General features: G+C 43.6%; 1 protein-coding gene across 2 annotated transcripts in view; it reads left to right on the top strand.

Moving 5' to 3' along the window:
* LOC119446045 (uncharacterized) overlaps positions 1-21,916 on the top strand; it is a 75,286-nt gene that overhangs the window by 7,406 nt on the left and 45,964 nt on the right. For both annotated transcript variants that reach the window (XM_049663851.1, XM_049663850.1), the window contains exons 2-4: positions 7,977-8,140; positions 17,155-17,436; positions 18,271-18,379. In XM_049663851.1, the coding sequence (XP_049519808.1) occupies positions 7,977-8,140; positions 17,155-17,436; positions 18,271-18,379 (555 nt within the window). The remainder of the gene's footprint in view (positions 1-7,976; positions 8,141-17,154; positions 17,437-18,270; positions 18,380-21,916) is intronic.

Genomic DNA, 21,916 nt, shown 5'->3' with positions numbered 1-21,916 from the left:
TTAGTTAATTATTGTACAGCACATATTGTGATTTACGAATTGGAGCCGGTGAGCTTGGCAGGCTTACCCACTTGGGATGAATTTCCAGAATGACGCCAGTTTGGAGATATGTGCCATCAAACTCGCCCTAAAAATGCACTGTTGTTCCACTTACTTTTTTACCAAAATGCTGTTTTATACATTGAAGCACTAAAGTAACTGGAACGCCCACGTATTTCGTCCCACACTTTGGAAAATAATATCTCAAAGCTGGCGTCATCCTGGGAATTCATTTCAAGTGGATGCGTCTTGCAAGCTCGCCGGCTATAATTCGGAAATTGCAATATGTGTCGTAAAGTAATTAACTAAGAAGTTCATTAGTCAATTTTTGTTACTTGAATATGTGTTTCGATTTTTTGTGCTACTAATGTCCACCTCATCGAATAACCCCAGCTCAACGATAAGAATTATGCTACCTGCCACAGGCGATTTTTAAAAATTCCGTAACACTTTAAAATGAACGCCCTGTATATTAACATACTCTTATACAGATGGTTCTATTATCGCGGAATACAGCTGTGTAGATCGACAAGTCACTTCTCTTCATCACCGAGCACACGAGTGAATATTCAACTACGGCTTGTTGATTTACTTACGGTTTTTTTTAGTAGCTGCCAAGTTAAAAGTGAGCGTACAATTGATTACATGATGGAATATGACCGTGTCACACAGCACTCGTGTTTGTTCATTCTGTGTTATGTCGTTGTTCCATTGATGAAAAAAGCCGGCGAAGCAGTGCCCCCGGGCCTGACCAGAATCTTCGAGGCTAACCTCGAAGATCAGGCCCTAGAGACGCTTCTAGACCCCTTCAATGACTTTTGGACATCACGCAAGCTATCACAAGAATGAAAAACAGCTGAAGTACGCTTTATCCCCAAACCGGGCAAGTCCCCGCACATTGACAACCTGTGGCTGATATCCCTCACATCATGCATAAGCATTATCATGAAAAGGATAGGACTCAAATGCCTCCAACAATACCTGGACGAAACCCAGCAAATGCCAGACCCCATGTTTGGCTTTATACGACATCTTGAGACCCAGGACGTGCTAATGCAATTGAAGAAGGAGATTGTCATCCCTGCCACACACCACGGGCCATTCTTGCGCTAGACCTGAAGGGGGCATCTGACAACGTGGCACACGAGGCGATATTTTGGAATCTCAACAATACAGGCTCAAAAACACACTGGCATATTTAAGCCACTGAAAAGTAAGGATGGATGTTCAGCCTTGCTGGTGTGGCATTTCATAGGTTGTAACCCACCATATTTTTAACCAAGCAATAAGGAAATTATATGGTCACGCCGTACCATCAGTACAACTGAAGTGTTGCTTCCCCAAGGAGTCTCACTGCCACCTTCCCCATTTTGTAAACACTTTGTAAATACAAACTAGCACATGGTATGTAGTCACATTATATGCTGTCTGTATGCTTGGTGAAGTGCACCAAGCATTTTCTCACCCTTAAAACCTGGACTAATGCTGTCTTTTTTTAATACTAATTATGCAATAACCTTACTCAATACATTGCTGTGAGAACAATAGTTGGCTTAACAGTAGCACTGCACACATACCCTCATACCACATTGCAGACATACTCTATAGAGGCTGGCCACAATCAGCATAACTGAAAGCCAGCTGAACAGGGTGCGAGTTCATGCGTATCAAATAAATGTCTGTTCCATTGAGAGGTTATATATCTGTCTGTAATATAATTATCAATTCAGAATACATATGGCAGAAGAACAATACACGAGACAACACAATCAAGTTCCCTGTGAGAAGCTGCTTTTTGCGACTTACATGCAGCAAAAAGAGACTTCATTAAGCACCACTATGGCTTGCGTGCCTCTTTGTGCATTGTACAAGAAGTAAAGGTGGGCGAATGTAAACATTTTCAAATACGAATTGAATAAAATATTATTTATCAAATATTCAATAGTCATACGACGACACACGTACCTGTAGTAACAATATTTATTTTCATATAAAAAATTAGGTACCACACCTTAACTAGTGCAAAAAGAGAGCTAAATATTGGGCACAAAGATAAGTTTTAAATGCAAGACTACTAATTGTTACGTAAAAAATCGACATAAACAGTCTATCAACAACTTTAGAGCCTGGCTGCAAAGAAGCTTTTCAAGAAAGAATGGCCTCTGAATGGCTAGCTTTCAAAAACGTGCAATATATTGTTCCTAAGAAAACATCAAAGTTGTAGAAAAAAAAGAATAGCCGATGAAGGACCTACGTGTTGTAGACATATGTGAAACTACTCGTTGCAAGGAAAGCAGCACAGACTTGTAGCATAAAAGATCAGTCTGCTAGATCAAGAAATGTGTGGTCACCTTTCGCGTGAAAAAAAGCCTATGGGAAAGTTTTCTTGCCAATATGACTGAAAGATACTTTCATAAACGTGCTTGCTTTTGGGAGGCTGCATACACTTGTTCACATGCAAGTACTTGTCGCATATTCATTGTTAAAGAAGTTCAATTAATATAATGACACGAGAGCCTCCTCTGATTAGGAAAAAATAATAGTTGTGTGGTCATATATAGATAACATTTAGAATGTCAAGGTACCCTTTTCCATACTATGCAAGTACTCATGAAAGACAAGACTGCAAGAAACAGCATAAAACTAATGCAAAATCTATAACTGATTATGTCAATGAGATTTCCATTTCATGTGGCAAAATATTTCACAGGGCAGATAGGATGTGACATCTGTTATTCAGAGATACGTCATTGTATCGGGGCACAAGTATTGTACAACTGATAATTTTGGGAATAAAGAAATAACAAGCATTGATTCCCGGTATGTCACCATGCCACTTGTATCTTAAAAAGGACTATCACTTATATGTCAAGCTTGCACCATTATGTTTATGTGACCATACATGTGTACCCCATCTGTAATGAACCGTTGCTTTAAGTTATGACCACTGTCATGTTATTCCCGTACATTAATTGTGGTTTTGCACAAAACACCTAGAAAACTTTTGAGTGTCATTGCAGTACTTTTTCTTGTATGTGCACACTGGCTTTCTGTCACAACACCCACTTCGCATCCATGATAAATGCTACAGTCAAGCAAAATAGAGTTTCAGACTAAGGTACCTAAACTGCTTTCATTCCAGAAAACCCCAAACAAGGTTCAGATTCTTCAGGACACAAGCAACTTGCATCCTTTGATCTAAGGCTGTTTTCTGCATGCAATGAATGTTAGGATTTCTGCTGTGCAAATCAATGTTAACCTGATAAAAGGGATGGCAAGCCAAAACTTGCATTCGTGATACTAGTTACTACTGGGGCCAGATTAACCTATGGGCTAAGGGGGCTGCAGCTCCAGGCTAGGGGGCCCTGTGAGAAAAATGTTTCCTTGAATTAAACTTTATTTCTTACGTACAGTACAGAGTAAAACATAATGTGAACAAATACATTGGGATCCCTAGCTCAAGGCCAGTTGCAATCCATAAAAAATGTAGAGGAAGCAAAGCAATTAATTTAGCACAGACACATGTACTTAAACTCAGCAACAATATGCACTTTACATTAGAAGAAGTAGAGAATACAATACAAATAATCTTCAATATGCAAACGGTATCATTGAACATCTACAAGTAAAGGAAAATGCACCAGAAAAAAGAGAAAGGAAGCGGTGAATGTATTAATAAACATACGAAAGAAGATCACGAAAATGCAGTTTTAATTATCTCTGAAAATTAGCTGCATTTCTAGCTTACGTGGGCTGAACGTTCCTCTCGACTACTCCAACACTTCAAATTCTCCGTTTACCACGCACATTACAAGCCTTTGGAACCAGAAAATTTTGTTTTAGTGCACTGCGTGTACAGCGTCCTGATTCGGTAAAGTTGGTAGCAGAGAGTGGGTAGTCAGCAACGATGCTACTATTAACCATTACAAGAGTTTAAAAATTTATAATGAAGTAAATGGTAAAATGTGTACGTGTTGAAAGAGCGGTGTCGTGTTAGCATTGTATTGTGAGGAAGTCATAAAATGGACAGCCCTCTTTTGAAGTTTTATAAATGGCTCAATGTATGAATGGCCCAGAGATGCAACACAGTACCACAGATGGCTGTGGAACAAGCTGAAATAAATTTCTCGAAGGGTTTCTGTATCAAAACAATTTCGGCTCTTGAGCAGAATATAACAAGCCTTGCCGAGATTTTTGCAAAGCTTGTCAATGTGAGGTTTACATAGAAACAACTCATCTAATTTGTACAACCCCTTGATGGGCCCCTCAGAAATTTAAGAGGACCATTCGCCAGGGCCCAGTGGAAAATTTTAGTTATACTATAAAAGTTGTAAAGTGTCTTCCAAGGAATATTCTACCACAAGAATTCTTTAAAACGGCCTAGTAGCAGCCGAAATAGAAGCGAAGAATCTGTAGTACAAGAACGTGACCTGCTCTTCGTGCACAGAGGCATTCTTTCTTTGCCCAACCAGCAACGCAAAGGACCTTTCTCTCTTGCCTACTCCCATATAGGAGATGAGGGTTCACCTCCTTCTCTCTTTTTTTTTTTGCAAAACACCTAATGCACTTTTCTTCATTTTTTATTTAGATCACGACAACAGCATAATACATCCATGTTACATTTACAAGTCAAACTTCAATGAGTTTGTTGACATGATGGCAGATAATTAATGTAAGGATATGGATCGTTGCGAAGGTGCATGAAGCTAAACATTGTTCCCTCGTGAATTCCACGCCTTACGTCTCTCATGTTGCCTAGCTTTGTTGTCCTTTGGTGCAGGCTACATGGTGACGTTCACAAAAGATTTACAGATGTTAGGCCCTTCTCGCATGCCCGTCTTGTACGATGAATTACTGTGGCGGTTAGCACTGGTAACATCAGTAGCCACCCTAACCATGATTACGCAGCAACATGGCACCACCTATGCAGCCCAGACCACCCGCTTCAATCTCAATTTGCCCTTTTACTAGCTGTACGCCCTGACAGCAATAAATAAATGGTAAAATCCATCACTGCGTAGTCTCATCTCATGCTGAGGACAACGCATTAGGTATTTCTTGTTGTTCTTATTGAGATCAGCTGTTTGTTTTGACACTGCTAGGACTACACAGGCAGTAAAAGTGGTTCGGTTTCTATTTAGCAGGTGACACCACAGCAGTAGCAATGGTGATGCATTGACGATGCAGAACGCTACGAAGGCGTCATTGTTCACTGCATCATTAATTCCTACTCTGCTCTAGTACGGTACGTGATGACAGCGGTGAGCAAACGTCAAATACACGCTGAGCAGATGGCGCGGTGCATGTGAACATTTATCAGGGTGTTCACTTTTACTAAAACTGGCTCAGGAGGCTGTATTGAACTGCTCAGATAGCGTGTCGATGAAGCGAAGCCCAACAGTAGAGTAGCATTCATGGAATGCGTACGCAGCCTTTAGTTACAACGTAGGAACATTTGTTGCGTCACTGCTCCAACAGTGGCTGATGTATCAAAAGGATGGCAAGCAGACGCTGAGCAGCTGACGCAGCATGGATGAACACATCTTAGGGGAATTCAGCCTTCCTATTGGCTAAGAGCCCTGCCGCTGCCCCAGTGCTGCAAGGAACTACTGAGATGGAGTATAACTGGCAAAGCACATCATTCAGCATGAAAGGTTGGGCAGTGGCAGAGAAGCTGCGTTGCAGTGTCGTCACATCCGCAAAAAAATAGCATGTGGCACATTTGCATTGTTTACATTACAGCACATGACACCTTGCACAAAATTAATAATTGCAATATGTGGAGCAGTGATATAACTTTTAAGCTGTTCCCTAGCCTCCCCTCTTCGTGAAGAGTAAAATGTGCAGTGACAACACTGGAAACAAACAACACGTGTACAAAGCAAGGAAAGCTGGTTTGATACAAAACCCATACTGAGATGCAAAGAGCACAAACGACCAGCAGTGCTTCTGCACTGTTTAATTCAGAGCACATGCATAAAAAGCACCCTAAAGAGCTTGTAGTGTGTGCCCAACTCAGTAGCTGCTTAGCTACAAGAAAGTTCGGCCAAGGAGAAGGAGGTTTCATTATTTTTCAATGTATGTGTACAAGTACGGTTTGTTTCCGCCTCCTTGAATTTTGGTTTTGTCATCCTTGAATTTTGGGTCTAATGTTCTGTACAAACCGTTCTGTATGCACGGTTCACTTCAGAGCATATGCATATCGCATAAAACGAATACTTATACGCCTAGCACCACTGCGACACATTGAACGTATACATAACAGTACCCTTCACCTCGTACAGTAAGAACCCCAGCACTCAAACGCTCTGTACGTGTTCGCGGTCACCAAGGCGCATCGCAGCCCCCAAAACAGCTCACATGAACCAAAGCACAAACAGCACATTACGAATGGCTGCGATGACGCGACAATAAAGCTAATCGCTACAGGTTATATGGTCACTTCTTAAACACAAACCAGCACTGCACACTGCACATGCACGTATGAGCTTCACAGCGATGAAGCGCGCACACACAACACCTAGGCACACCATACGCTGAGATGGGCGACCGCACTATTTTCGTTCTGGAGCGTACTGAATGCATGTGTCATGCTTAGAATGCGCGTGCATGTGATGGCCTTCGCGTTTGTACTGCTGGTACTGCACAAGCAAAATACGGCCCAACACACACGAAATCGCCGGTTTCATTGCTTCCGAACTTCGCGTAAACACAACACATTTCCGTCTGTTGCCGTTGACGATCGCACGCACTGAAGAGGTCAGGCAGGGTACACTGAATGCATGTGTCATGCTTAGAATGCGCGTGCATGTGATGGCCTTCGCGTTTGTACTGCTGGTATTGCACAAGCGAAATAAGGCCCAACACACACGAAATCGCCGGTTTCATTGCTTCCGAACTTCGCGTAAACACAACACATTTCGGTCTGTTGCCGTTGACGATCGCACGCACTGAAGAGGTCGGGCAGGGTACAGCGGATTGCTGCGTTCGACGACTATCTCTGCGAGTGCTCGATAACTCTTGCAATGATCCCCAAAAAACCACGAAAAACAAACTGTCACAGCAGCCTAGGCGCCTAGGCCTCGCGCTTCGCTTCGCTTCGAACCAGCGCCATGTTTGTGCGGTCGCCGCATACATGCTGCATGGTGGAAAAAAGTTCACGACCGTCTCTTGTGACGCCAGAGCGGCCATTTTAAGCGGACCGCGCGAGGGCGGTGCGGCTTGCGGCGATGTGCGGCTCGAGCGTGTACAGGCCCTTAGGGCACTCCCTGCCTTCGAGCATGACATTATGGCTCAGTGCCGTTTAGGAGTTGAAGTCGAAATGAAGTAAGACCATCCGTGCTAGCTATATAGCAGCCATTGAAATAACCTCTGCAAAACTAAACTTTGTAAAAGCGACCATCTATAGAACATCAGACGAGAAGGTTTGTCAGCTTCAGTTTTCAGGTTCACAATTTCGATGTGAAAATGGGCGTGTAATATTTAAAGTAGGACGTCCGCGCAGTCTAACTTCACAGAGTTCCCACTCGTGCATATTTGTATGAGAAGTTGGGATATGTGGGCGAAAACTGAGAAGCTGGGGTGACTCGTGAATATCTGTTAGAGAAGCTTCACAAAGGCCGTACTCGTGGAGCTGGGGCTGGTCAAGCTGCCTTATAAAAGCCTTTGCCCCAGTCTTCCTCACCACATTTTATGCGTCTTATGAACGTTGTTGTGGAAAAACAAACTCAGTTCAACTCAACTCGGAATATGATCAAGCTTGAAGCGGCATATGTGATGCTTGGCCGTAATTCAGTTTTGAAAGAATCGCGTCTTTGTACGACGACTCCGTCTTGTCACAAATATTATGTCGGTATAGAGTAGTTGTGCAATTCAAGAAGGCAGTACTGAAAACAGGGCATGACTTATGTGTTTTTTAAAATGAAACTTGTTTTCAGCACTCTTCATAAGCTTATTGCTCGTATGCGCCAGTACTGACTCAGGAGAGGAGGAAGACGAGAAGCCTGAACTTCCCCACTCAAGCGGGGAAACGCCTACATCAGGAGCCCCACCAGTTACTGCGGAGCCATGCAATGTTTCGACCATTGACGTTGGAAACAATGTAAGGCTTCCAAGGCTTCTACTGTTCTTAGTAATCATCCGCTGACACAAATTCAGGTTGAAGCCAAAGCAAGGACTTACATGGCCACAACAAACTTGCTCTTTCGGGGTATTTGGCAAGTTGCAATCTAGCTTTCTGGAAACGTGTTGCTGTGTTAAAAAAAAACCGCGCGAATATGGCGGAATATGCAGGGAAGGCATCGGACATACCTGTAACAAAGATTTCCTGTTTTGAAGAAGCATTCCATCATATGAGCAGCCCAGATACACTAGGGGACACATCCATCACCAAAAAATAAAATAATACAAGTGTCAATTGCAAGAGATATGGACCCATATTAAAAAAATTATTACGCATGAATTGTTCGTAAGATCAATTTGCAACCAATCCTGATGTTGGACACAACATAGGGAATCCGGCCAGTAAACGGAAAAGATATGTTAGGCGCGAAAAGCGTTGTGAATTCGGCCCATGATCTTTAATGGCAATGTCTGCCGGGATATAAGTTAAACGCGCTAATCAAGATGATGCGGGCAACGCATAAAATGACACATGCATTATAAAAACATGCGCACGACATTTCAATGCATTGTTTGTTAACTTACAGAGGAAACAAGGCTTCAAATGCATATATTTACCCTGTAACCACTCTATCTCTTGAGTACGCCACCGAACGGTTGCGGGAGAAATATTCCAGCGTCACTCAAAACTACAAGCCGATGGTTTCTGCAGCTGCCTGATTTCTTTAATTTGCCCCAAAAGTCTGAGTGATGTCACTTGTTAATTGATTGCCTCGATTGGCCACGCCGGCATCGCAAAGAAAGGGTAAAAACAGTAAGAAAGCTGTGAAAAAGTTTAGTTGGTAGGTGATCATCTTGTTACATGCTTTGTTTGTCTGTCATGCTAAAAAAGCAAAAATAACGCAGGACGAAGCTTCAACAAAAGTAACGTATATATATATATAAAAGAACCGGATCACCGTTGCTATGATTAAACTCTTGTTTAATGTTGCTTTAGTAAACCTTTGGATAATGTGAACTGCTTCCTTAAATATAAATGTATGGCCTCCTGGAAACTTGCAGAAGCTCTGCTTTTAAATAAAAATACATGTCACGACATGTTGTTCACAATTTATGGCCAGTTTTGCTTACATTTAATTAAGTAAGTAACTGTAAGTAACCAAGTAAGTAACCCATGTTTTCCTCATTGATATTCTCAGAAATCATTTGCTTGCGACGCTTGCGACAATTAAGGTTCAGGCCGGAGTGTTCGATATGGTTGTATTTTGATGACTTTGAAAGCAGCATTCGACTAGCACGACTGTCAAATAAGATTTCAGCTTTATTAAGTTCAGATATTTTAAAAGCCCACTAAAGTGTCGAACATTCAAATTTATGTATTTGTAAGCTGCGCTGTTCAGAAGTATATAATGCCCGGAATACATAAATTTCTTTGTGGAAGAGAATTCTGTTGCTTCTGGGATGGGATCACCTCTGGTACATATAAAGAGACTAGAGGTGTGCCACATGGAATGGTTCTTTTTAGGTTCTATGTAACATTTTATTATCTTCTGTTGGGTACGTTCAACTATACCTTTTTGCCAATGCCATTACCTTTTTCTCCGCATCGCTGGGCATTAATACCATGTACCAAACTTTACAAGCTTGTTTGACCTCCAGTCTCGACTAGTGGTCAAAATCTCTCTACTTGCCTTCCCATTGTGAACTCGAGTGTTTGGTTTTCTTCATAATCGTCATGAGCGGATTGCCCAAGTCATGTCTTTTAAATACTGGAAAATACTTACGGCGGTAATTTAAACTGGATGTTAAATATTAAAGGAAGAGGACGACGACGGGGAATAGCGCGCTCAGCGCAAGCGGCTCGCTCGGGATCTGGCGCTTCTGGACTGATTCGAACGGCCAGTATGGACGCTTTGTTACTGTCCTTCGGGCAATAAACTTCCCCTTTCCGCCCTTCTACTGCGAAGACTCCTTTGTTTACACTAGAAGCAGCAACAGAACTACGATAATGATCGTAAAGGAGAACGTGCATAGAATTTTTGCTCTGTAATTGAATAAATAAACGCTTTATATGATGCGACGAGATTTTGGACTAATACGAGGAATGGGAAAGGGAAGAAATTAAGTGCACCGTGAAAGTGGAGCGGAAGGCGTAAAAATACTGGTATGCGTAGAGCTGCGTTATTGACGATTTGTAAGCATTATGGTCGTCCCTTTATTGACTTCGGCTGTGTGGACGTGCACCATACGAATTACTTCCGTTAGTACCACTGAAAAAGTGGGCAGTACATTTGTGTCTCGGTTTGCCTAGCCTGTGGCAAAAATGTGCTTGATCTGGAGGGCCTAGTTATTCCTCTAAATACAAGATTTAAGCAGCATACTGTAAATACGTACATTTATAAGGATCTATGATTTACCTCTTTAGCGCTCACAAACCATTTCGACCATTTCTCCAGATTGCTTGTCCATAGCACATTGGTGCCGTTATTGGTGGCCCCAGGTGGCTTTTATCACGTTGCTTATCGCAGAACTTCGATTTCTTTGATTTCTCCCTGTCCAAGTTCCTCTGAAGTTCACTTCACTTTTCATATATTTCAGAACCACGCAATACCTCTGCGTATACGCTTGTTTCTGAAGGTTTATTTCAATGACCTCACTAAGTTTCATTGCCACCCTGTCATTTCAACGGATATAGCAGCTCAAAATTTATAAAAGGCAGGAGTTGGCATCGATTGTACTCGACCGGTCTTTTGCCGTAGCTTTGCCTCTGTACATGACAGTATTTTTCGCAGGATTTTTAGCAATCACTTTGGCCAACAGAACCTTGGGTCTTCAACAGTCTAGCGTGCTAGTTATTACAGATGCTCTTTCGGTCTGTACTTATTTGACCTCTACTGAGCGGTCCCCCGCCTGCGCATTTATATTGCTTTTGAGTCGAAATGTTTGTGGGCAGTAAATTTTGTGTGGTTCCCCGGATACATTCGAATATACCTAAGTCCGCTCGTTCTCACGCATCGTTTTAATGTTTTTCCTAAATTTCCTGATAGCACAAGCGCTCCATTTCAATGTCTTTTATTTCTAAAGTGCAATGAACCATCAACCTTCATTTCTTCCGAGGCTTTAAGACGGCCATAGCCTTCGTGGATCATGAGCAAATGTCTCTCTCAACAATGTGAAGTGACATTATCAAGCTTCCGCTCTAGATTCTCGTGTCAATTTTTTTTTATTTCACAGAGTCGCTCTCTCTATTACCAACTTTCTTTTTTAATTTTTGTAACAAACCAGAAACACTCGAACTTTACTTTCAGCGCTTCTCCTCCCTCAGCAGAATGCTGATTGTACTTCCAACTAGGAATATAGGCTTAATGTTATCGATATCGAACCAATCGTTCTTTGGTGCGTGTCATTTGCGTCCCAGCCAAAAGTCCATTACAGCCGCTCTGCGTGAGTTCATAAAACGTCTCGAAGAATACGCTGGTAGGGCTGCCGATACTAGAATATTTTAATTAGGTTTTTTTAAGAGCCCTATCGAAATTCTGTTAACGTTAGCCTACCCACGGTTCTCTTTTTGATTGTTGTTTTTTTTTCTCCCCACATTTGCTTTTGTTGTCTGTACTTTTCCTCGCCTTCAGTGTGGCCAATCCCCCTCGGAGATTTGAACCAACTTTTGGAGCCACCACAGCCACTACAACAACATGTAACGCGTTCTATTTTTTTATTTCTTTACGCTAACTCATCCCTCACGTGCATTGGCATTAGAATTTGTAACATTTTCTAGACGTGCCGAAGCTTTTTTAATTTGACTTGGGGAAAACGGAACGCTATTCGAGCGGGTAATGTGTCATTTGCAATGGAAATCCATGTTGCCGCTGCATTTGCTTATAGTTTAGACCATGGCCCAAGTATTCCTTGATGTCAGTTCTGCAGGTTCTGATATTGCAAGTGCAAGTTTTTTTTACTGCATGGTTTGCCATACGGTATATTATGGTTAAATAAATGCTTGCAGGCCTTCTTCGTAAGGAAGTTGCATAAGTGGCTTGTGGAACTAATCATTAATTGTTAACCATTCTTAATCTCTGTGGGCTGTTTGTCAGTACCCCGACACTCCTAAGCACTTTGTCACTTATGGTATCGCTCCCTGAACGCAATCATAGCGGGTGGCCAGCAGCCGCTGCAATTACAGGGGCCGAGCAATTTGGCATTTGACACGCAGAGTATTCAGGTGCTGCGCCTCCGGACCAGGTTACGGAAGGGGTAAGGGCGACCCCAGCTTGAAGTCTCTGAAGAGAACCTTCCTACACAGTTAGATCACGAGTAAGGGAGCGGACACACGGGGCACGCAAGTTTGTTGTAAACGTCCTTTCTCACGAGCAAGTTTTAATAAGTTATTCATAAAAAACTCTCAGGATGTGAAAATTAGGTAAAGCTTGGTTTTACTTGGAGAACCCTAGTTCACATTTTTGTTCGTTTTGACCACATTACTGGCATATGATGATTGGGGCTTGCTTGCGCATTTGAATGTTACTTAAAGAGACATTTACTTGCAATTCATTGCAGTGTGCACACATCTGCTACCTCGTACTTTGTATCCTGCCCGCGCTGACACTTTTGAAATTACCTTTTTTTATCTGCTGTTCACAAAACGGGCACCAAACTATCGTGTATTGATCGGTAATATATTTTACAGATTGTAGCAAGAATGATATTTGCATATTCTGTTTGTCTTTAAGAAAAGCAAATATTCAGGAAGATGCCATCTCAGTTGATGGGCTGGGTCTAAAATTTGGGTGTCTAAAGCACGCTCTGCTAGTCGTATTTATTAACGTTATCATCCCACCGACTATACCAGTTAACATAAAATGAGATATCCTTGAAATAAGCAAAGAGAATAAGTAAGACCAATAATTATTGGGTAATGAGATTTCTTCATTGCTTATCGTTGATCCTTGAAAAGTTCATGTGCTTGACGATACTCAGTTTGTTAAGGTAAAGGAGATTTTGTTCAAAATCAGTCAGGGTTTATTACAGGGCGGCGTGTACAGACTTCCTTAGAAGAAGTTTTACACTTCTAAAGCTAACACTAGTACAATAAGAATTTGCTTGGGCTTTAATTTTCGATGCTTTAAAGGTGTTTAACTCAGTGAATATTGCTGTTTTACGTCATAACTTGTAGATTTATGTTTTAGTCGCCTGTAAACAACTACGTTATCTATGGAACAGAAACAGTGGCGCTTGGATAAGTAGGAAACGACGCAGTCTCTCTTCATTATGGCATTCCCCAAGAAGCCTTACTATAGTGCCCATATTATTTACCCGTTATGCTAATCATTTCGATATATCTTTTGCCACTCTAAACTTATGGTTTAGAAATAATGATATGGTACGGCATGAGTTTAACTTTAGGAATTGATAAATGAAGTTAGTTTACTTTCACAATACTCTGAAAGAAATATTGCCTAATATTTAGTTTTGTATGCTGCTGCATGTGTAAACTGCAGCTGCATGCTATTAGAATATGTAAGCTCAGGGTAAAATATGTAGTTGTTTATTTCGATTCAGTCATAGTTTGGAACAGTCACGGTACTCATGTTTGCTCATAACTAATAAAACTTGCAAGCGTAATACATATTGAGAAGTATATTGCGTCCTTTAAAGGTTAGGTCCAAAATTGTCTGTGCGCTGGTATACGGAGCCTTACAGTGTGGGGATTCATGGTATATTATTGCTGTGCAAAAATCTGGAGTGCTCACATGCATCGTATGCTGAGGAGTATGTCAATCTCTCTTATGTATGGTTTTAATAATGATGCTAGCATCAAGCTTTGTTCTTTCTTGAGTGTGCTAAACCTTACGAGAATCTGTCTTCCATATGTGTTAAATTATATAGGGTATAAAAAAACGTCTGTGCTCCACGCCTTTCCCCGAGGGAGCTTCGTTCTCTGCAACGCTTTTTTAACGGCGCCAAGTATACAATATGCGTGTAGGCACGTTTTGTATGGCACCTGTCCTTAAGAAAATGTCCGATGAAGCAATTTGTATGAATAGTTGAAATGAAATCAACACTGAGTTGTCAGAATTGAATTAGTCATGTATTTGAAGGTCGTGTTCTCAACACATGGTGGTTATATGCGCCGTCTAATGCCGGGCATTGCCTTTTAAACTGTCGCTGTGGCTTTGGTAGGTCTTAATGTGTATTTTCTTTACACTGAACGCCAAGGAATAATAATAATGTGGGCCGACCGCAGTAGCTCGGTGGCTGTCGCATTGTGCTGCTCAGTACGAGGTCGTGTATATATATAAAGTTACCAGAAGTGCAGGCGCACGTATATGAAGGCCGGACCCCGGCCGAAACGTCGAAATTAAAATGTTTTTGTGTTTCTATGTGCGCCTGCACTTCTATCTTATTAAACACCGGAGCCGAAGAAATACTTCCTTCGTGTATATATATATATATATATATATATATATATATATATGGCTTCCCACACTTCATGCATATAAACTTTTTTCGACTTTGACACTCCCAATGCTAACGCAGTAAAAACCGAGTGGGCACCATAAGCCGCATTAGTGCTGTTGGAGAACGGCGCCACCATCAGTGGAGGAAGGGCTCGTGACGTCGGTGTCGCCGTGATGTTGCGTATAAAGTCCAAGTGCGATAACATCGTGGCCACGCACCCTATATGCCGTGGGTGAAAGTGACAGCGTGCGATGGTGAGCCGAGGACGGTGGCTCGATTTCGCGCGCTCAAAGGAGGAAGGCGGGGAGGGAGCTCGGCGTCTTCCATAGCGCGTAAGGCACCCGGGGGAGGGGGAGGGGAGGGGAGGCAGGGGGGGGGGGGGCTCCTACTCAGACGGCCGCGCGGGCCCTATCTCGAAAGCGTGCTGCGAAGGGAACGCAGTCTATGTGCACGGACGGCTGACAGCTTCGTGTGTGCTGTGTTCTCGCCACTTGGTTCACTTTGAAGCGAGAGGGAATACGAAGGTCGATTTTCTCGCTGCCGCTCCTAATCACGACAGCGTTTCGACAACGAGCGTTCGCAGTCATCGAGTGAGATGTGTTCATGTTTGGAGGGTGCGCGCGTGACACTGTGCTTGTTAATTTAATTAGTAAGCGAACGTTTACAGTACTTCAAACAGTTAATAAAACTATTAACCTTACGGCGTATAGCTGTCTAATAATTTGCTATCCCAATCACTGCTTCGCCTTTCGGGGGACACTGCGACTTCTTTTGTCCAACAGACGGATGCCCTCAGGTGTTGAACAGTGGCCTAGGAACTCAACGTCATTGGCACCGAGCACGAATTTGGCTGGGTTGATGGTGAGACCGTGTTCCTGAAGGTGCATAAGTAGAGTGCGCAGTTCAGGAGAGGAACTCAATTGCTATCAGCAGGTCGTCGACAGGCATGAACGAAATCGAATCCGCAAGTAACATCGTCTATGAACCACTGGAACCTCTGTCCCGCATTCCTCAGTTCGAACGGCATGCGTTCGTATTCGAAGCGGCCAAGCGGCGTGATAATGGTGGTGTTCAGAATATCGGCGGGCTCTACCGGGATCTGATGGCAGGCCTTAACCAAATCAATCTTGGTGTAGATGGTGATGTCAGCAAGACTGCGCTCACTGCTCATTTTAATAGGAATATTTACAATAGGGGTGCCACATTACGGGTCGAACATAATACTTTGCATTTGTGCATATTCCCACGTTTGATGTATTGCCTTCGTCGCCTTGCGAGAGACTCTTCTTGCACTGCGGTTGTTGTGCCGGATTCTAGCAGTGCCGGCCAGTGTTATTAGTCAGTGTTTGTCGTAACGCTTGGGGTAGTTTCTGGAATCTATGCGTTATCCGCCCTTTTTATGCAGATTATACGTTGACGCTTAGCTTTGGCAGGAATCGATGATGGGAGCACCAGCGCAAGTTAACGCCCTGTTTTAGTGGCTTAGCGGCAGAATACTCGGTGATGAGTCATAAACGTCATTGTTAAGAAGTTTGACGTCGCGGCTGCAGTTATCATTGAGGAATGTGACGGCTGCAGCTGCGAGAGTGTGCTCTGGTTCACGTGACTTACTGACAAAGGGCACGTCGAGAATCATCTCGACGTGCCATAACTAAGAGGCCGCGCACACTATAGCTTGAACTGTTGTTTTCACATGTCGGCACAACTAATGAAACGACGTCCCGATGATCGGAGATAGAGCCTTCGAAACACGAGTCATACGACCGCGAAAGGGGCACTGCGAAAACTTATTCCACGTGCTGGGCCTTTCTTTAGAAACCGAAATATTTTTCAATACGCAACTTCAACCCACAAGTTGATTTCACCACGTAAACTGTTTTCCTTTCAATTTTGGCGTCCCAGAAAGGGTTTCGTTTTGTCCGGGATGCTTAATAAGGACTTGTATGCTTCTGCTGCTTCTCTTCGAAAAGTTTAGTTAAAGGCATCCCAACGTGAAATTTTGTAGACTTGCTACAAAACATTTACACATGCGGTTTCACTAGATGGCCACCGGGTTTTAACGTAAATTTTGGCAAGCATATTTAACTGACATGAATCTGCAAAGGAAACGCACAAGGTTTTTTTTAGAAAAGAGACTTCGCGATTGAAGAAAAATTTGGACAGATCAGGTACGCACCTAGTACGAACTTGGTACGTACTGCCACCCTTGAGGTGTGGTCTCCGCTAGCAGCTGGCCTAACCGGTAGGCAAGCATAACTGGCAGGACGAGAGCCAATTAATAGACTGCTGTAAGCGCTGAAGCGAATACTCTAGTCAATTAAATTGTGCGAGACAAGCAAGATGGAAGGTGTTTTAATTACTCGTATAATCTTGTACGACAAAACGAAAAGAAGGTTAGGAATGGACACGAAGGCAATATTCTGATACTTATAGTTTATGATAAATATAAGGGCTCTCTAAAGGAATTTTCATGAAATTCAGAGCCTGTTTATGGGACTATTTGAAGATACTGTGAAATTTTTTTTGGCTGCATAGGTGCTCGTGGCGAAGACGTGCTCCTGCTTGGATAGCGACACAGGTGGTCCTGCTTACTACTATGATGAATACTACGACGACGAAGATCCATTAGACGGCATTCAAGTGTCTGCCAGGAACGCCGAGGCACCAGCCAGAACTGAAGCGGAAGCAGACGCGTCCATGGACAGTAACAACGCAAGCCTTGCTGAGCCGGCAGATACCCCCAACAGGACGGGATCAACACCAGCAAACGGAATAATAGTCAAAGACGGAACCGTAGAAGATAAAACGCCATGCGTGGTAAGCAATTCCAAATGCTCGTTTAGAGTATTTCATTCGGTTGTCGTCATTTACGCTGGAAAAGCATTTTTTTCTGCCGAACTTGTTGCTTGGCGAAAATGGGATACGAAGTTCGAATGTTGACGCAGCGTGAACAAATTTTGTACAGTCATTGTCGAGATTACGAATGGCGGAGTCCGAGAAAGAAGCCTATTAGTTCTTTAGCCTTGGGAACATAGCATGCTATGAGGATTTCGAGCGCGCACTAGTCTAAGCGAATTACAGAGTGCTGCGCGGTTTCACTGTGCAGAAATTCAACGTTTTCTTATTTTCGTTGCTTATGAACTTTTGACGCCAACTCTGCGCGGTTGTGCAATGCGAGATTTTACTTCTGGTAATCCAGTGCTAGCATCTCAAAAGAGACAGTTTCCCTCACTGTCCTGTGCTCATGAACCCAAGTGACGTCATAGGTGCAGGACCCAAGAGCCTCAAGTCAGTTGTGGTGCCCCGGTTCTGACAAAGAGTGCACCTTTACTTTCCGTACGGTGTCGTAGGTTTTCTAGCTTCACGTCTATGCGCACCTTTTTGGTGGAGAGAATGCTAAATATTGCTAAGGGTGCTGAGTCACATTAGGTGGCTACTGAAACAGTGAACAGTTCTATCACAAGTTATTATCCTGTCTCATCTTGAATTTTGTCTATTGGCGCGATGCGCAGGAATAAAGTGACTACTGATCATTTCGATCGCGATCATTCACTGTTGAATCTGCCTAAGTTGGCTCGTAGATAAAATGCTGAACCAACGAAGTGCAATCGATACCGACCAGAATTTCAAATGTGTTCTCATCTAAAACAGTACTCCACAAAAAACTACGGAGAAAGCATAGCGGTTGGCCGTTGCCTCAGTGGGAAATGCAACAGGCAGAATCTCACTGTTTACAACCTACCAACTACCCCACGACCTGGTGAGTGTAATGTCTGAAATTTCTGCCTGTATTAGTAAAGTTAAGAGTCCAAATACTCTTTCTCGAAGTGTAAGGTGCACTAATGTTTTTTCGGAAAACATTTGGCAAAGCTGGGTGATGTTATCTATTCGTCAAGCAAGGGCTAAGATCGTGCCTGCTTTTCTGATCAATAAGGTTTATTAAAGTACAACGGCAAGTTGGGCTAGTTCGTGGATGTTCACCTTGTAAAAGTGGAATAGTGCGCTATAAAAACACGGAAAACAGACGTATACGTGGACCGGAGTGCGCGCTTCCTATCCACATTACTTTACTGAAAGCAGAGCTAAAGGAAAAAAAGCAGGCAGATCACACGCCCGGTGGGAATCGATGTTATGCGAAGCAGTGTGCGGGGAGCCTACCAAGTTAAAGAACGACAATGAGAGCACCAAGACGTAGGTGGCTGTTTCATGACCTACATGACAAGCATGTCATGATATCCATGTCATGAGTCCTTAGGAGTCCCTTTAGCTACACCTAAGAGACCTTAAGGCGAAAGCCATGACTTCGACCTTTAGCCTTTTCCTTCACTTAGTACCACATCCGAACACATTCCATTGGTTTTGAGTGTTAATCTTTTTTCGCTGAGTCATTGTCATTTTCGCTGAGTCATGCTTATGACTATGACTTCTACCAGCACCCTTTAGTGTTTCCTTCGCGTAGTACCCACGTCAGAACCCATTTCCGTGGCTTTTGAGTGTTAATCTTTTTTGCTGAGTCATTGTCATGACCTACATGACACGCATGCCATGACATTATGTCATGACCTATCACTCATGTTCATCATACACTCCTGTCATACTATGCCAATTTTGGTACCCACCAAGGTAATCTGATGATATGTCATGACATTCATGTCATGACATATCATCTATGTTCATCATATACTCTTGTCATAGTACGCCAATTTTGGTAAATACCAAGTTAATGAAACGACCGTGAGAGCACAAAGACGTAGGCGGCTAGGTAGATAAATAGATAGATACTGTCAAAGTAGCAAATGTTCGCCAAGAAATGCTTCGCATTTAATAACTACATCAGCCTAAAATGTGTATCTTGAAGGCTGTCTAAAGAACCTGAAACAGTATGGGTACGATAGACAGAAACTATAGGTGGGTGAAGGTGGGTGAATATACTTTATCGAACACGAATCGAATGCGAATTGTAAGTTCGGAACTTGGAATCGAATATCGAATAACCAAACGCAGACGTATATATTTACAGCAGGAATACTTATGTCGGTATAATTCGGTGTCCCTTGTGTGCTGACTGTAATATAAATAGACAGCTAAATATCAGAATAATGAATCACCTTCAGCACAAGGATTGCTAATTGTCATATAAAAAACTGCATGAATAGAATCTCAACAACCTTAGAGCCTTGCTGCAAGTAAGCTTTTCAAGAAGGAATGGCAGCTGTATGACTAGCTTTCCATAAAAACTCTAAATAATGGTCGTCAAAAAAAGTCAAAAGTTGCGGCGCAAAAATTATAACTCCCTTTCCCTCCGGCAAGATAGTCGAACAACTAAGCTGTGTTGTTTACACCGAGTGTTACGAGTGTTACATGTGCATGTGTTGCACGTGATGCAATTGCGTAAACACAAGTAAACACAGATCGACAACACGAACTTATACTATATGGAAACGTTACGAGGTGAGAAGAAGCCGCGACTTTCAACGCTACTCGACGAGTGTCCAGTTCTCTGGTCGAAACCTGCCGAGCCCTCGCCAGAGACATCGGCTGCATTCACGGATAGCGCGAGCGTTCGGCGCGAACGCGGGGAAACGCGGAAGGCGTCGGCAGCAGCTCTGCGCGTTGCGCGTTATCCGAAAGGGCGCGCTGCAGAGAAACACCTTCTCTGATTCCAATCTCCTCTCCTCCTCGCGACCAGCGCGGCCTCTCATTGGTCGCCTCCTCCCCCAGCGCGCCTCTCCTTCTCTGCTGGTCACCTGACCGGTGCGGCTCTCATCCTCTCCAGGTCGCGTGACCTGCGTGACACCGGCGGACAGACGGATGGCGCAGCCTCGACTTACAACAGCTCCACTGCTAAAAAAAATGTCGCAGTTTCACCCGAAAGGCGAACCATCAATTGCGATACCAACTTAGTAGAGAGCTATACGGAGTAAGGATAGTAGTTTTATCAGTTGTATAAACTTGGACATCCAGCCGCACCAGCAACGCGCAGAACTGTTGTCGACGCCGTCGCCGTTTTGCCCGCGTTCGTACCGAACGCGCGCTGCGTTGGTGACTGTTGCCAGGGCCTCTGGGGGCGGCTCGGAGGTTTTCGACGAGATCAGAACGGAAAACCCGTCGAGCAGCGTCGGAAGTCTTTACCACCTTCTCGCCTCGCAACGTTTTTATATAAATACGCATTTTGTGCCGCAGCTAAACGTCGCCTCCCTTCCCTCCCTCCCTCCCTCCCCCCCCCCCCATACGGCCTTTCGCGCGACGTAAGTAGTCGCGTTTGCTCTATATATATGGTGATCGCAAAGGAGGAAACAGATTCTTCTGCCCTTCAGGAAGCATGGGGCAGAACGCGCGTTTGCTCTTCGCCATGCATTCGCTCCCCGTGAAAGCGCGCGTCCCTCGCGCCCTTTCACTCGCACATACAGCGTCCGGCACGCGGCGACTATTTCATCGCCATTGACGTCATACGGAACCTCACGGCGACGGCAGAAATCGTCTGTGAATGTCCATATAATTGCTATCGCAATAAAACAACTGAAGGACTTTAGCCGTAGACACACGTAAAAGGGTCCGTTGCAAGGAGAGTATCACAGGTTGTGACGTAAAAGATAGATCTGCCATATGACTGCACTGTCAAAAACACTAAATGACACACAATCAAGGAGGCTTCCGCCGCAAAACTCAAGACAAAGCTAGAGTCATCCATTTTATTTCCGCATTCCTTCGAAAATTTTCGTCGTTGTCTTATTTCAGTAGAGCCAAAGAAATGCTTTAAAGTGCAGCTGTATGCAAGAAACCATCTCGCTTACAAGGAACAAAGAAAAACAAGAAAAAAATGTCACAGTTTCGCCCTAAGGGCGAAGCAATGAATGCGATAGCAACAAAGCAATGTCATACGAAGTAAGGTGAGCGGCTTTGGTAGCAATATGAATTGTAGTAAACATGAGCTGATTAAGTAAGCAGGTGTGATGCGGCGTAAGTAGACCGACATGAAGAGAGACTTGATCACCACGAGAAGGCGCGTGTGAAATGGTGGTGTTGATGAGAAGCGCTTCCCGTGGGCAGCGCGTGCGAAGGGACACACCTGTAGCGCTGCACCGCCGATCCGGGCAGCATTGCATGTGTAGCGCGCGTTGGAAAATGTGGCCCGACTATTACTAACTGAATGAACAAGCGTGGTGTGAGCGCGCACAAACAAACATGAATAGATCACACTGAATGACTGCAGACAACGACTGTCAAAACGCTGGCAGCAAGCGCATACGCCGCAGCGGGCGAAGGTACGTGCGGTCTATCGCTTCAACGGAAAGTG

Source organism: Dermacentor silvarum, chromosome 3 (genome assembly GCF_013339745.2).
Source record: "Dermacentor silvarum isolate Dsil-2018 chromosome 3, BIME_Dsil_1.4, whole genome shotgun sequence".
NCBI classification, from domain to species: Eukaryota; Metazoa; Arthropoda; class Arachnida; order Ixodida; family Ixodidae; genus Dermacentor; species Dermacentor silvarum.
The sequence above is the reverse complement of the archived record's forward strand: the minus strand, read 5'-3'. Positions and strand labels throughout refer to the sequence as shown.